At 43.4% G+C, this 15,834-nt stretch overlaps 1 protein-coding gene across 1 annotated transcript in view; it reads left to right on the top strand.

The window, feature by feature from the left end:
• The first annotated feature begins 2,808 nt into the window (after positions 1-2,808).
• The window catches only part of LOC113636972, an 80,305-nt gene continuing 67,279 nt past the window's right edge, over positions 2,809-15,834 (top strand). The window contains exons 1-3 of the mRNA XM_047803078.1: positions 2,809-3,162; positions 4,317-4,469; positions 4,564-4,668. Of these exons, the coding sequence (XP_047659034.1) occupies positions 2,809-3,162; positions 4,317-4,469; positions 4,564-4,668 (612 nt within the window). The remainder of the gene's footprint in view (positions 3,163-4,316; positions 4,470-4,563; positions 4,669-15,834) is intronic.

Raw genomic sequence — 15,834 nt, forward strand, 5'->3', positions numbered from 1 at the left:
CTGCTTTTTTTCAGACACCGAAAAAAAAATTTTAATATGGGAGCGGCAGCAGGACATCAAGGACCGCCACTAACAAAGGGTCTTACCTTAATTACCATTTAAAGTGACCATTTGGGTGATAACTGTAACAATACCAAGCCAAGGTTTACATGACCATGATTAACATTTAAAGACATCTGGCTAGATAACAATGTGTGACCCAGCCATTTGGGAGACACTCAGTTCTTATGCCCAATACACATTTTAACCCTCTGGGGTCTGAGGGTATTTTTGGGCCTGGAGAAGTTTTGACATACCCTGATATTTGTGCTTTTTTCAGTTGCTGTAATCAGCACAAACTGGACTACAATGATATGTGAGCAGCATGTATGTACACGATTGTGTTTTTGAGAAAACGATGTTTATGCGTGGTTAGTGAAAAATGAAACATTATAAATCACTTGAATAAGGCCATAAAACACATACAGAACGTCGGTTCACAGGACTTTTGAGAACTGGATCTTGTATCCTAGTGTTTTTGCTTCAAAATTATGTGAATCATCTTGTTTATATTATATTACAATATATTGGTATAAATTTTCTAAGACACTTTTTGTTTGTAAAGGGCATATGTGAGTAGGCTATCAACTATCATGCATATTAATGTAATTCACACCTGAGAAGACAAAGGCTTGCATAATGAGCTGCATAATGAGCCTTACAGGTAAGTGTGTGACTGAGAGAGGCGTTACAAGAATGTGGAGATTACAAGAAGAAGGAGTTAAAAGAATGTGAAGACAAAATAAATGTGTATATTTTGTGTTTGTAGTTTATTTAGAATATTTAACTAGTGCAAACAGTGCCAGACAAGAGACAAGTACTAAAAAAAAATCCTAAAATCCACATAAAGTGCATGTTTGCCAGACAAGAGACCGAGCAAACAGACACTATACTACAAGACAGATGCTTAAAATAAATAATAAAATAACAATATGTATACAAGTAACAATATTGTATATGACCAATACAATATGGCTCTGTTAAAATCTTTAATGGAATCTTTTTTAACCTTTAATGGAATCTGTTAAAACTTGGTGCTTCTTACAGCATTGTTTGGGGCGTTGATCTTGTTTGCATAGCTCGCGTCAGGTAATTTCCATATGAATGGCGCGCGTGCGGTAGGTGGGATCACATTCACGCTAATGAGGTCGAGCCAGAAAAACTGTACCTCTCTTTACTTACATACAGATTAGTAGACATTTCAGGCTTTCATTAGACATATGTATCATGTTCGTGTGATAGGTATTGGCGGAGTTATTAGTTCATGTTTGTAATGTGTTTCAGGAAGATGGTCAAGGAGACAGAGATGTCTGAATGCACACCCTTTCTTTATTTGCCAAAAGAACAGCATTTTGTTGTTATTATGAAGGCAGTCAAATAAAAGTAGACACTTCACAGTTTCGAATGATGTATTACATGTGTGTATGATTATGAATGACGGAGTATTTTAAGTGGACTTCACGTTGAAGAGGAAAAAAGCGCCAAAAACGTGCCGGCGTGCCTGTCGACCCCAGAGGGTTAAAGGAAACACCATTGCCCCTTTTCCACCGAGGCAGTTTGAGTGCTGGTTCAGAGCCAGAGCCTAATTTAAAATAAGTTCACTTTCGAGGGAACTCGACGCTGCGAGTATGGGAATGCTTCTTTGAGCAAGTGTCTGAAGCTCTGTGTGCACACACGCCATTTAATGGCTCGGAAAGGACACGTGACGGAGTAATTACTCGCCAGTATGTCCATATAAGGGCATCTACGTCACGCTGCTCCAGCTTTCTTTGTTTTCAGGAAGCGCTCTGTATATGTGTGTCATTTGTCTGTCTGTCAAGTACAGGGAAAGACTAGGCAATATGTTGCAGTCAAAGCACTTTAAGACATGCGTGCATCCGTGCCCCCGCTTTATCACGGGGGGCGACGCGTGTTCTCTTTGCGATGTGTGTTTGGGAGAGGAGCATGCCCGGTCAGCTCTCGAGGGAGCCGGCTGCATGCATTGTGAGGAATTCCCTCTCCCGCTCCGATCCCGCCTGGCTGTATTTTCAGTTTCGGCTGCGCCTTGTGGTTCGGGTCCTGCGTCTGCCGAGGCAGCGTGGCGGCTTCAATCATGGGGTTCCCAGGTTGAGTTAACGGAGGTGGAGAAAGAGACGGGGAGGGGCTTTCTACCTCAGAACGGCCGACGCAATCAGTGGCGTTCGAGGTGCTTCTCGAGGTAATAACTCGGGCTGTCGAGAAGTTGAATTTAGATTGGCCTGAAGAGGTAGTTGGTGTCATCCATTCTAAGCTAGACAACTGCTTTCTAACATCAGGCCATCAGCCCCCTGCATGCAGGCATCTGCCTTTTCTTCCAGACCTCCATACTGAGGTATCGAGGTCTTGGAAAAATTCCTTTTCGGCACGTGTATTTTCTCCAGCCATATCAGATTATTCAGCCATTATGGGGCTTGAGGACCATGGGTATAGAGTGATGCCTAGGGTTGAAGAGACGCTGGCCAGTTATCTCTCCCCTGCATCGCCCGCATGGAGGAAGCCTGCCCTTCCATCATGTAGGACCACTTTGGCCCTTGTGGGTAAGGCCTATGAGGCAGTGAGTCAAGCGGGTACGGCGCTGCACACCATGGTGGTCTTGAAGGCCTACCAGGCTGACCTACTGGCAGAGCTGGATGGCGGTGAAGGGCTGAGACCTCAGGCAGTGTCCGAGCGGAGGGAGCAGCCTGGGCCATCATCTAGCCGCCCCCCCTTTTAGCTCACTCAGGGCAGTGAGAAGAGTTAGTGTGGTGGCCCATGCCCCCCTATTCTAAAGCTAGGGAGGCCGGTTCGCTTGCCCTGGCCCGGACCCGTCCGGTGAGAGGGGACCTTAGGTCTGTCATCTCAGCCAAGCAGGCTGCGAAGGAGTGCAGGGCTCCTGGGAGTGTCCTATTCAGAGACGCTCCCCCTACTGCCTGCCCCGCCGCCTTTGTCATTTCGGGGGGCAGTGGGGCCTGTGTCGGCTCACCTTTCTTGTTTGTATCTTCCTGGGTTAGCGCCTGCCGGTGCGCTGTTTCAGGCCACCCGGGAGGTCTGCACGAGCTTGACGCCACTGTCACACAGTCTGGCAACGTGGAAACTCCAGGGGTGTCTCAGTGGGTCCTGGATACTGTAGAAAGGGGTACAGAATCCAGTTTTCCTCCCTTCCTCCGTGTTTCCAGGGTGTGTTGCACACAATCGTGGGCGGGCACCGGCAGTGTTCCTCCGAGAGGAACTCCTCTCGCTTCTGGAGAAAGGGGCCATAGAGCATGTTCCCCTTCCAGAGCAGGACTCCGGCTTTTATAGCCGATATTTTGTTGTTCCCAAGAAGGGCGGGGGGCTGCGTCCGAATCTGGACCTGCGTCTGAACTGTACTCTGAAGACTTACAAGTTCAAGATGCTCACGCTCAAGATGATCGTGTCCCAGATCTGATCCGAGGACTGGTTTGTCACAATCGACCTCAAAGACACTTATTTTCACACAAGCATCCTGCCAGAGCACAGGAAGTTCCTCAGGTTCTCTTTCGGGGGCGAAATGTACCAGTATCGTGTCCTTACTTTTGGCCTAGCCCTTTCACCACGCATGTTTACGAAGTGCATGGATGCTGCCCTGGCACCGTTGCGTCTCCAGGGCATCCGTGTACTGAACTACCTGGACGACTGGCTCATTCTGGCCCAGTCGGAGGCTATGGCAGCCAGTCATCGAGATGCTGTGCTTGCCCACATGAGGTCCTCAGGCCTCAGGCTGAACCCAGGAAAGTGTGTGCTTTCTCCTTCTCAGAGAACCACCTTTCTGGGGGTGGTTTGGGACTCCACCATGATGCGGGCACATCTATCTCCCACTCGGGTAGCCTCCATCTTGTCAGTGATAAGTTATTCGGCTAGGCCGCGGCCTCTCTGTCGCCGGGGCACAGAGGGTGCTTGGCCTCATGTCAGCAGCAGCCAAAGTTATCCCTTTGGGTCTGCTTCACATGAGGCCGTTCCAGCTCTGGCTCAAGGGGGCGGGCTTTTATCCTCGCAAGCATCCCCTCAGGGTTATACGGGTTACGCGCCGTGGGCTTCCTACCCTTCTTATGTGGAAAAGACTCCGGTTCTTGGCTTTGGGTCCCATTTTAGGGGCGTGTCACTGTCGCAGGACTCTTTCGATGGGCGCCGCTATCTCCGGCTGGAGCGACGGCCGCCCGGCCAAGGGACTATGGGAGGGTCCCTGTCTCTCATGGCACATAAATTGCCTGGAGATGAGGGCTGTGTTTCTAGCTTTGAAACACTTTCTCCCACACCTCAAGGGCTGCCATGTCCTAGTGCGGTGGTACCACGGTGGTGTCCTATATCAATCATCAGGGCGTTCTGCGTTCACGGCCCCTGTTCAGGTTGGCGCGTCAGATTTTGCTCTGGGCAGAGACCAGGTTCCTTTCGCTGAGAGCGGTTTTTGTCCCAGGGCATGTAAATCGGGAGGCAGACTTCCTGTCGAGGCAGGTGCTGAGGCCCGGGGAGTGGTGTTTTCACCCCCACGTGGTGGAGCGAATCTGGCAGATTTTCGGGCAGGCGGAAGTGGATTTTTTTGCCTCCAAGGAGCCGACCCACTGTCTGCTGTGGTTCTCCCTCTTTCACCCGGCCCTGTTGGGCCTGGATGCCCTGGTATGGATGTGGCCGAGCACCGTCTATACACCTTTTCCCTGGATGCTCTGCTGCTCTGATGGATGCTTTTGTCTGTATTGGGGGCTGGAATAGGGGTAATCCGGGTTTCCAAACAGCGCCTGGTGCACTGGGTGGTGGAGGCCATTACTCAGGCCTATGACTTGCACGGTCATGCCTCACCTCTCGGCATCAGGGCCCACTCCACTAGGGGTATCGCCTCGTCTAATGCCTTGGCCAGGGGTGTCTCCATTGACGATATTTGTGCTGCGGCAGGATGGTCCTCTCCACACACCTTTATCAGATTCAATGACCTGGACTTGGACCCCACTCCAGGGTCCCAGGTACTGCGGGGCCTATGATGTGCTGTTCCCAGTCTGCTCATGCTCTCTCTACACCAGGTTATGTATGTAACCCAGTTCCCTGAGAAGGGAACGAGATGATGCATTGCTGCATCTGTTCGCACTTCCTTCAGACAAATAGAAGTTGGAGCAGCGTGACGTAGATGCCCTTATATGGACTTACTGGCGAGTAATTACTCAGTCACGTGTCCTTTCCGAGCCATTAAATAGCGTGTGTGCACACAGAGCTTCAGACACAACTTCCTCAAAGAAGCATTCCCATAGCGTCAGCACTACCGCAGTGTCTCGTTCCCTTCTCAGAGAACCGGATTACATGCGTAACCTGGTGTAGTTCTTTCTTGACTTTCTATGATCATTTATCAGCACACATGATGGCAGTTAGCTACATGCTAAGGCTAACTTTTTTCAGTGTTAATGATAAAATAATGTTATGTACTTTCTTGATTACGACTGCCAGAATGTAATAGAGTATGGAAAATCTTGCAACAACCAACCTGCACAATGATGTGCTGCAAAGGCTTTGCGATCTCAACTTGCTGTGAAGACCAGGGCTCCAGTTGTCAGTGTTGCCTGATACTGGTGACCAGGAGAGGGGATGCCAAAGGTGGTGCTCGAGGAAACAGAAGCACGGTAAGTGGGTGGGTGCCCGTACTAGGCTAAAAAGAAACCCTAGCTGGCTGGTTCTCCCTTCCATTCTACTTTCAAATGTTTGATCCCTAGACAATAAACTGGACTACAGCCGATTCAAATGCATTACACGTCAATAGTTTAGAAACTGCTGTGTCTTTGTTTTCACTGAGACGTGGCTCAGTGACAGAGTTCAAGATGCCCCCATTCAGCTAGATGGTCTCACCTCGTTTTTTGCCGACGGAAATACAGCTCTTTGTGCTATGGCTCATGGTGGTGGTGTGTGTGTACATCAACATAGAATGGTGCAAGTCCTCTGTTCTTGTTTCTAGCTACTGTTCAATGTTAGTGGAGTTTGTGACTGTTAGATACAGGTCATTTTATTCACCACTGGTAGTCACCACAGTTTTCATTATCAGACTGTACATTACCCCCAGCATTAATGCTAAAGAGGCTTTATGTGAACTCTATGGGGCTATTAGCAATCTGCAGACTGTCTATTCCGACGGACTCTTTATCATCACTGGAGATTTCAATCAAGCAAATCTCTAATCAGTGCTTCCTAAATTCCATCAGTATGTGGACTTTGCAAAGAGAAGGGAAAGCATGCTGGATCTTGTTTACACAAACATTTCCGGTGCATATCGTGTGGAGCCCCACCCCCACCTCGGCTAATTCCAGCATACAGACCACTCACCAGATGCTCTCAACTGGCTCTGAAGCAGATGAAAACCTGACCAGCGGAAGCCACCTCTGCTCTACAGGACGGGAGGGAGGCTGCAACCAATAGCAACTCAGTAAACCTGGAGGATTACACTGCATCAGTGACCAGCTACATCAACAAGTGCATTGATGATGCGACCCGTGATGAGTCCGTGCACTGCATGAATTGGATCCACTGAATTGATTTGTCGAACTGATGCCTCCATGTTTGATCGTTTTGGAGATGCAGACATCACGACCATCCTGAATCACATCACGTTCTGCACAGAAATAAATAGAGAGGTGATAAATCAATCAGACTACAGTCTGTTCACCGGCCAGTTATTCAGAAGCAGTGTGAGTTACCTACAATCCTTACATGGGTTCCTATTGCTATGCTGATGATACACAACTTATCTTCTCTTTCCCACCCTCAGATACCACAGCTTTTGATCGGATCTCAGCATGTCTGGCAGAAATGTCATTATGGATGACTCATCATTTAAAGCTCAATCCTAGCAAAACTGAACTGCTGTTCATCCCAGGTGATTCATGCCCAGGTCATGACCTTGTTATATCCTTGCACAACGATGTGATCTCCACTTCAGCCAGAGCTCGCAACCTTGGGGTAACCATGGACAATCAACCATCCTTTTCCTCTCATGTTGCTAATGTGACTTGCTCATGTCGGTTTCTTCTTTACAACATTAGAAAGATTCTGCTATTTTTATCCACACAGGCTGATAAAGGAACTTGTTCAGTCTCTTTGTCATTTCTAGACTGGATTACTGCAATGCACTGCTGGCAGATCTATCTTTGAACACAATCCGTCCTCTGCAAATGATCCAAAATGCAGCTGCCTGACTTGTTTTCAACCTGCCAAAGTCCTCGCACACCACCCCATTGCTGCGATCCCTCCACTGGCTTCTGGTAGCTGCATGCATCGGATTCAAAACACTGATGCTGGCCTACAAAGCTAAAGCTCCCTCTTACCTCAAAGCCCTCATCACTCCTTGCAGTGCACCCCGCACCCTCCGATCTACAGCACTGCTTCACTGGTCCCACCATCTATCAGGGTAAGAGGCAAGTTTACTACAAGACTCTTCTCTGTTCTGGCACCAAGGTGGTGGAATAAACTTCCCCTAGAGGTCCGGACAGCTGAGTCACTGGCTATTTTCAAGTGGCGGTTGAAGACCTACTTATTCAGGAAACACTTCAACTAGCACTTCTTTCCTTATCTTTTGCATTTAAAAAACAAACAAACAACAACAAAAAACACACAACCTTTGACACTTTTTCGTTTGAACTTTGAACAAATGTTTAAACTCATGGTATCTTAAGTATGTAACCTAGTGAGCCAGCATTAATGTATTAAATGTTAGAGATTTAAGCACTTATGTACGTCGCTCTGGATAAGGGTGTCTGCCAAATGCTGTAATTGTAAATGTAAATGTAAAAAACCATAGCGGAAAGTGGTTTGAATCCTTGGAGGTGAACAGATCCACTTCCGCATGGCCGAAAATCTGCCAAATTTGCTACAACACCTGGGGGTGAAAACACCAATCCCTGTATATCAGAGACCTCATATGGGCAACCACAGCATCTCGAATACTGGACACCATAGCCTTGGACTGCGCCATGTAGTTTAGTACAAGGATGCCCTGGAGACACAGCAGTGCCAAGGCAGCATCCATGGAGTGGTGAAAGGGCTAAACCAAAAGGAAAAACACAACACTGGTAAGCTTCACCCCAAAAGAACTTCACGTGCTCTGGCAAAATGCCTATGTGGAAATAAGCATATTTGAGGTCTATTGTCACAAACTGTTTCTTGGACATGATCTGAGATGCAGAAGCCTTCAGAGTACAGATCAGAGCCCCTGTCTTTCTTGGGAAACAACAAAATGCCAGAGTCCCTAACATGTTCTGAGGCACCTTTTCTTAGGAGGAATGCCACCTGGTGTCTGTCAATAATTGTGGGCCACACACCCTGAAACTGCAGAGGATGGGAGGTAAACTAAGCCATTAAGACATGCATGCCAGAAGTTCCTACACTGCCCGATGTGGCCAGCCCTAGCTCAAGATGCCGAGACTTACATATACATATACTTGCTTCAGTCGCTGGATAGATTGTTGGAACAACTACCTCTGCATTGACACCCTGGTCCCACCTCACCACGGACTTTGTCACCAATCTTCCCAATTCAATTAGATACATCATTTTAGTCATAACTGACCAAATTTACATTTACAGCATTTGGCAGACTTATCCGGAGTGACTTACTAAAGTGCTTAAGTCTCTATTATTGGGTACATTACCTCTGGTTCACTAGGTTACATACAACCACTTATCAGGTCGACGTCTCGTGAACGATCCACCACCGCTAGGAGGCGAGACTGCATCAACTTCATTGTAACTTCATTGTAACTTTTGAGCATTAAATCCTCTAAATACACAGTTAAATTATATATTGTTTGAAAGCTTAGACTCTCAGGATTTTATTAAGCGCACACAAAGCATAATATGATTTATAGCAGTCATAGTAATTTAACCATTTGATAGCCAGCTGAACTAGATGGCGCTAGTTCGGTTTGTTTACTTACCTTAAACTCAATTTCCCTTTCTTCACATTGTCACTAATGTTAATGTACTTTCCAAAACAAATGCTTGTAAAAAATCCCCAAGAGTCCAAGGAACTGGAATATGTAAGCTTTTTAATCCAAAATGCTTTGCTCGCCTCACAAGTATTACGTTTCTGACGGAAACTGTAAACAGCGGTTCACTTCCGTCCTTTGTTCGACTCCTACTTCTCATTGGAGGCTTACAAAAAATGCGTCAGATTTATAGTCGAGGATCTAACAAATCAAACAAGCCTTCTCATGAGCCAATCAGTGCCTGTGATGCAGAGATAGGCAGCTGAGAAGCCAATGAGGTCTCTCCATGCTATGTGGGACACCCTCCATTTGACTGACAATTGCTCCCTCCAGTAGCGATTTGATGTTTCGCAAGCATCATAGCTCTTTAGCCAATAAGGAGACGATTCCAACGAGATGCAACATAAAACATCTGGTGAGGGCGGGCTGTGCAATGAGAATGCGCATATTAATTAAACTTTATTGCGAAATTCTCGAACTTTTCACACTCTCACGCCTCAGGGTGTCAGTTTACAGGCCTTTTTTCACAGCAGGCTTCTAGGCAGAGGGGTTCTCTTTGTTATAAGACTTTTGAACTAAGCATGCAGTCTTTTTATACAAAGTTATACAGTAAACAAATAAACAAGAAAAACATGAACAGACGGACATGTCCGTAGAAAAATATTCATATAAAATCCATTTTTGAGTCTTTTGACTTCATTTTTTTGGTGAAAGCCAAGACATGTGGCTATGACCCTCAGTTGTTGTTTACCTACCATCATTAAATACAGCAATGTATGTAATCAGTTTATCAGGTAAACAACTCAGATGGAAATAAAAACCCTCCATTCTAGCCTCTGTAACTCTGTGTCAGTAAGGCCACTGACACTTGTATCAGAAACTAGAGACTCTCTTCTTTCCAATGAAACCAAGCTCACCTCTGTGTGTCAAAGTATATGGGAGCTGTACCACTTTTTAGGTGGGCATGTCATCTAAGCGAAAATCATGAAAATGGGGGGCGACAGGTAAGATACAAATGATTCAAAAACACTGTTCAATTTTTATTTATTTATTTATTTATTTATTTATTTATTTATTTATTATTTTTTATTTTTATATACATACATACAACAAGTAGGGAATGTGCTAGTTAAAGTGTTTCATGAATTAGTAGGTCTTTAAATTTCCAAAGCATGCCGATTGGTGCCCAGAAAAACCTGTCTACAGCCTTTGAAACTGCCAAGCGCATGTTTTATCAGGTATTCCATATGTACGGTCTCCCAGAGGACATTGTCTCAGAGAATGACAATTTATGTCACGAATTTGTAGGCATTATGTCAAGCTACCACCCACAGTCTAACAGACAAGCAGAACGCTAAACCAAGATTCTACTGTAGACAAGAGCATCAATGGTGGAGTGAGTTTCTTTCCTGGACCAAATACACTCAAAGCTTGCTCACCCACTCATCCACGTCTCACCCCATATATGTGTATTCTAGGATACAAGCCACCTCTGCTTCCATGGTTTGGAGAACAATTCAATGTCCCAGCTATAAATGATTGCATCCAACATAGCCAAACTGCATGGGAAAGCTCTCATGTCCACCTCCATAGGGCCATATGCTGACAACATATACAGGCAGATCAAAGAAGACACCCACACCTCTCTTTCCAGCCTGGTCAAATGGTCTGGTTATCTACAAAAAAAACTCAAAATAATACTACCCTGGAATAAGCTTAGTGCCAGGTTCATAAGGCCCTTTGAGATTGTGGGACAGATCAACCCAGTGATATACCTCCTTAAGCATTCTCCTGCCTACCATATCTCCTCACGTGTCCAAAAACCTGTGCACACAGCTCCTGGCATGGGGAACACTAGCACTAAACATGGGTGAATGCTAGTAACATCCTTGACCCGGCCCTTATTATGAAGTTCCACAGTGCACACAGTGTACATAGCATCCTGGGAAGACCCCAAAGGAAAACTCAGGAAGGTGATCCTAGAGGGGGGTCCTATAACATCACAACCTGTAATTGTCAGCAAAGCGAGGTAAAAACTGACCCAAATGCAGGATAGCGTAAAAATAAAAGGGTTTATTAACTAAAAACCACAGACTTGTGCAGAGATGAGAATTCCGCGCCGCCGTAGGCAATGCGGTACGGTTAAATACACAAGACAATTAACACATGAACAGGTGTGCAAAAGTGGGGAGGAGTAAACAAGGGCAGGGCAGATGTATGAACACAGAACATAAACCAAAGCACGTGACCAAAGTCCAGGCTGGATCCTGACAATGATGCCCCCTTCCCCTCACCATAGAGCCCTCACCCTAATTTTGAACTAGTACAAACTTCAGTATTCTTAGCGCTTGCTCCATTCTTTGTTCCTTCGTATTATTGTTTCTACATGTCCATTGCTCCTCTCGTTTTCGGTGTTTTCTGCTTTTGTAATTCAGATTGTTTGCCCTCTCTGACTGCGTTTTTCTGGTTTAGATTTCATGATTTCTGTTTTTGAGTATGTTTGTGGATTATTGTTTTGGATTGTTACATGAATAAGACTTCAGACTTATGTTTTCCTCTTTTATTATTTTGCTTATTACTTTTTTTACTTTTTAAATGTAATAAATGTATCATTTTATATATTTTATTGTTACATATTTGCTTGAATCACTAAAATTAAGCAGATTTAAATTATTTATTTGTTTTCATTAATGAACATAATGCAAGTCTTTCATGTCAGATTGTGTGTGTGTGTGTGTGTGTGTGTGTGAGAGAGAGAGAGAGAGAGAGAGAGAGAGAGAGAGAGAGAGAGAGAGAGAGAGAGAATGAATTCTGGTTATTCAATCAAGGGTGGTGCAGATTTACTCTTTGTTTTCATACATTCTGATACTCAGGTGTGTCTGCATTGTTTGTGTGTTTGTGTGTTTGACTCAGTGTAGTGGAATGTACTTATTTCAGCTGAATTCTAACACTGTTCTCAGGAGGTTGATCAATAACTGGTTCATTATGTCCTTCCTGGAAGTTTCAGAATACTGAATGCTTTAATCTATTTGGCCAATCTGATAATCTGATTGTCTGCTCACAGTTTTTAGCAACATACCACGTGTACAGTCTATACACCCTTATGACATTGCTGACCATTTCATAATGGGGGCTCAAATGTCCCCGGAGTTAACCAGTCACATTCAAAATTAGCCCTGTAGGTAAATTGCAAAGACTTGGCATCAACTAAGGTGATTCAGCTTAAAACCAGATAAAAGTCAGATGTTGCTGTAGTATTTATTTGAATGTTTTACATTCTACTGAGAGACATGGGCCATAAAAAGTTGCAAAAGAAACTGAATGTACCATGTCACATTGTAATAACCAGAGGTGGGAGTAAGTCACACATGTGCAAGTCACAAGTAAGTCTCAAGTCTTAACCTTCAAGTCTTAACCTTCAACCTGCAAGTCTCAAGCAAGTCCGAGTCATTTTTTGTGAGAGTTAAGTCAAGTCAAGTCACTGATTTATGTCAAGCAATTCAAGTCAAGTCGTAGCTTGAGTCAAGCAAGTCACTGGCAGGTCATACAGATGTTTGATGATTTAACTAAATGTAAAAGTTAAATTTACAGTATTTATGGACTATGAGAGTTTTATTTGCAACAAAAAATGATTATATGCATTTATTTTTAAAAGTTGTCCACATACAGGTGAGTTGTAAATACGATAAAAATTAATAAAAATCAAAACTACAAAGCCTAGGATGTAAATGTAACTGAAATAAGATAATTAAAATTATAAAACTTATAATTATATTATTACTGAAATTATAACATAAACATAAAAGCATGAAAAGTTACAATATGCCTCAAACATGGCAGAAGACCATGTAGTATGTATGTATGACCATGTAGTATGAAGTATGTATGTATATATATATATATATATATACACTTTTCCATGGTCTTCTGCCATGTTTGAGAAATATTGTAACTTTTATATATAAGTACAATGGTTTCTTTACAACCAAATGGCATTTTTTGAACAGGCGTTCCCTTTTAGAGGGACATGAACACATCTTTAAATTAGCTCCTTAATTTTTAACAACAGAATAACAACAATCACGTCAATCAAAAAACGTAAATTATTGAATCACACAAACCTTGCAGTGAATTAACTATTGGAGAGAGAGAGAGAGAGAGAGAGAGAGAGAGAGAGAGAGAGAGAGAGAGAGAGAGATGATTGAAGTGAGTGTAATTTATTAACTAGATTTGTAAAGTTCGTCGCTTGGATGTTGGCTTTGACGATGCAAGTATTCGCAAAGGATGGAGCTTTTTGGAGGCAAGAGACATAAGGGTTAGTGTTAGTATTGGAGGCAAGTGGACAGAAAGCTAGGGTGCCCAAAACATTTGGAGGCAAGTGGAGACGAGCATGTGACGTCATCCAAATACTCCTGAGGAAGTTCCCCTCATTGGGTGAGTATTTTGATATGTCACACGTCCATGTTGTAAAAAGTTTTTTGCTTTTGCATATTTTGGGGGCGGGGCTGTGGCACAACCGAAAGGCCAGTTGATACATCAATTTAAACCTTTGTTCAGAGTGTCACCCTAAAGGAGCTGGCCAAGTTTGGTGTAGAGAGTTCGAAAGCTTGCCAAGTAATAAACCTCAAATTTATCATTGGAGTCTATGGGAAAAAAGGCCACTTTGAGACCCGGTACCTGAAGTACCGGTACTCGGATCTCTTAGAAAACAAACTTCAGACCAGGTTCTACAACATATCTGAATTTGGTGCATGTGGCTCGAAAGCCCTAGGAGGAGTTACTCTTGATACATTTTTGTCTAAGCTTAAATATGAAAACAGAATGTTGGCTTCTACAAGGCGACATAATTAAAGGGATAGTTCACCTAAAAATGAAAATTCTGTCATCTTTTTCTCACCCTCATGATGTTACAAACCTGTATAAATTTATTTGTTTTGATGAACACACATGTAGATATTTTGAGGAATGTTTGTAACCAAAAGATTCATGAGCCCCATTCACTTCTATAGTGGGGGAAAAAGAATACTATGGAAGTGAATGGGGCTCATGAATGGTTTGGTTACAAACATTCCTTAAGATATCTTCCTCCGTGTTCATCTAAACAAAGAAATTTATACAGGTTTGTAACATCATGAGGGTGAGAAAAGTATGAAAGATTTTATTTTTATTTTTATGTGAACTATCCCTTTAAATTGAATGTGTGTGCATGTGCAGGCGAGACAAGAATATGGCTGTGCTTGCAACTCAAGTTTTTTATTGTTATATTTCTATTTATGTTTTTTATATATGTGCATCCCCATAAAAAATCCATACGCTTTTCACTCAAAGCCTAGCACTGAAGACCAATTATAAGTGCTATTGTGAAAAAGCTGACATTTCCACATAAACAGTGACCAACCATTTACACTACATTGCGCTTGCAAAAAATTTAATTTGATAGAACTTTGTCATTCAGTTGTGAGTGATATGGTTGCATACTGCTGTTCTTCTCTTCTCATCTTGCACAAAATCCCGGTACCCGAACTTAATTATTTTTGGTGTAGCGCCTTCCATGTTTTGTCACTGTTAAGGTCTATTAGTTAGTGCACACTCTCCCTCTGCTTGCCTGCTGCGTCACGTGGTTAGATTACGCTTTTGCGTGCGTTTAAAAACAGATTTAAAAAACAAACAAAGAAAAGTTATTTCGAGTCATTTATCTCAAGTCTGAGTCAAGTCTCAAGTCATGAATGTCAAGTCAAAGTCAAGTCGAGTCTTTTTTTAATATTTGTCAAGCAAGTTCAATTCAATTCAATTCAAGTTTATTTGTATAGCGCTTTTTACAATAGACATTGTCTCAAAGCAGCTTTACAGAACATAAACATAGAGCAGAAGGTAAACATAATTAATGATAAATGAAGTCACAAATAATAAAAGAAATAAGAAACTGCAAATTAAATCTGATTAGAGTCAATTCATATGACTCGAGTCCCCCATCTCTGGTAATAACCATTTTCAATAAATGGTGAAAATTTGGCCCCACAGAGATATTGCACAGATCAGGATGAACTTCCAAAGTCAATGACAGAGTGAGGGGAAAACTTCTCAGGGATGCTATCAAGAGGCCAAAAGCAACACTGAGAGAACTACAGGAATTTCTGGCAGATACTGGTCACTCCTTCCGTGTGACTAATCCTAAATTCTGCGCAAGTCTGGGCTATGGGATAGGGGCCAAGACAGAAGCCCATTCTTCAAAAATGAATTAGGTCAAAAGATTCATTCAGTCACCCTAAATCAATGTGGGGAAAATGTTATGGTCTGATGAGACAAAGGTTGAACTTTTTGACCTTAATTCTAAAAGCAATGTTTGGTGCAAAGCCAATACAGAGCATCATCCATGGAAAACCATCTCAACAGTGGGACATGGTAGCTTAGTGTTTAAGCCATTGACCAACAGATCAGATTGTAATTTAGAATCCCAGCTCCACCAGTCTACCACTGCGGGGCCCTTTAACAAGGCTCTTAATCTGCAGTTGCTCAGATGTATAAAATGAGATTGAAAATTTTTTTAAGTTGCTCTGGATAGGGGCATCTGCTTCGGTACCTTGCAATCTGAAAATGTGTGTGAAAATAATAGAGATTTAATAGATATCTAACTTAGCTGAAACATATAACTGTGTATCCTGTGCAGGGTTGTGGGGAGCCTGGAGCCTATCAAAGGGAACTCAGGATACAAAACAAGGTATACCCAGGATGGGATGCCACACAATCAACCAGCCAAAACATAAATTCATACCCTATGCAACAAGATACCAATGCATGTCCTTGGACTGAGGGAGGAACCTGGAGT

This window comes from Tachysurus fulvidraco, chromosome 18 (genome assembly GCF_022655615.1).
Source record: "Tachysurus fulvidraco isolate hzauxx_2018 chromosome 18, HZAU_PFXX_2.0, whole genome shotgun sequence".
In the NCBI taxonomy this organism is placed as follows: Eukaryota; Metazoa; Chordata; class Actinopteri; order Siluriformes; family Bagridae; genus Tachysurus; species Tachysurus fulvidraco.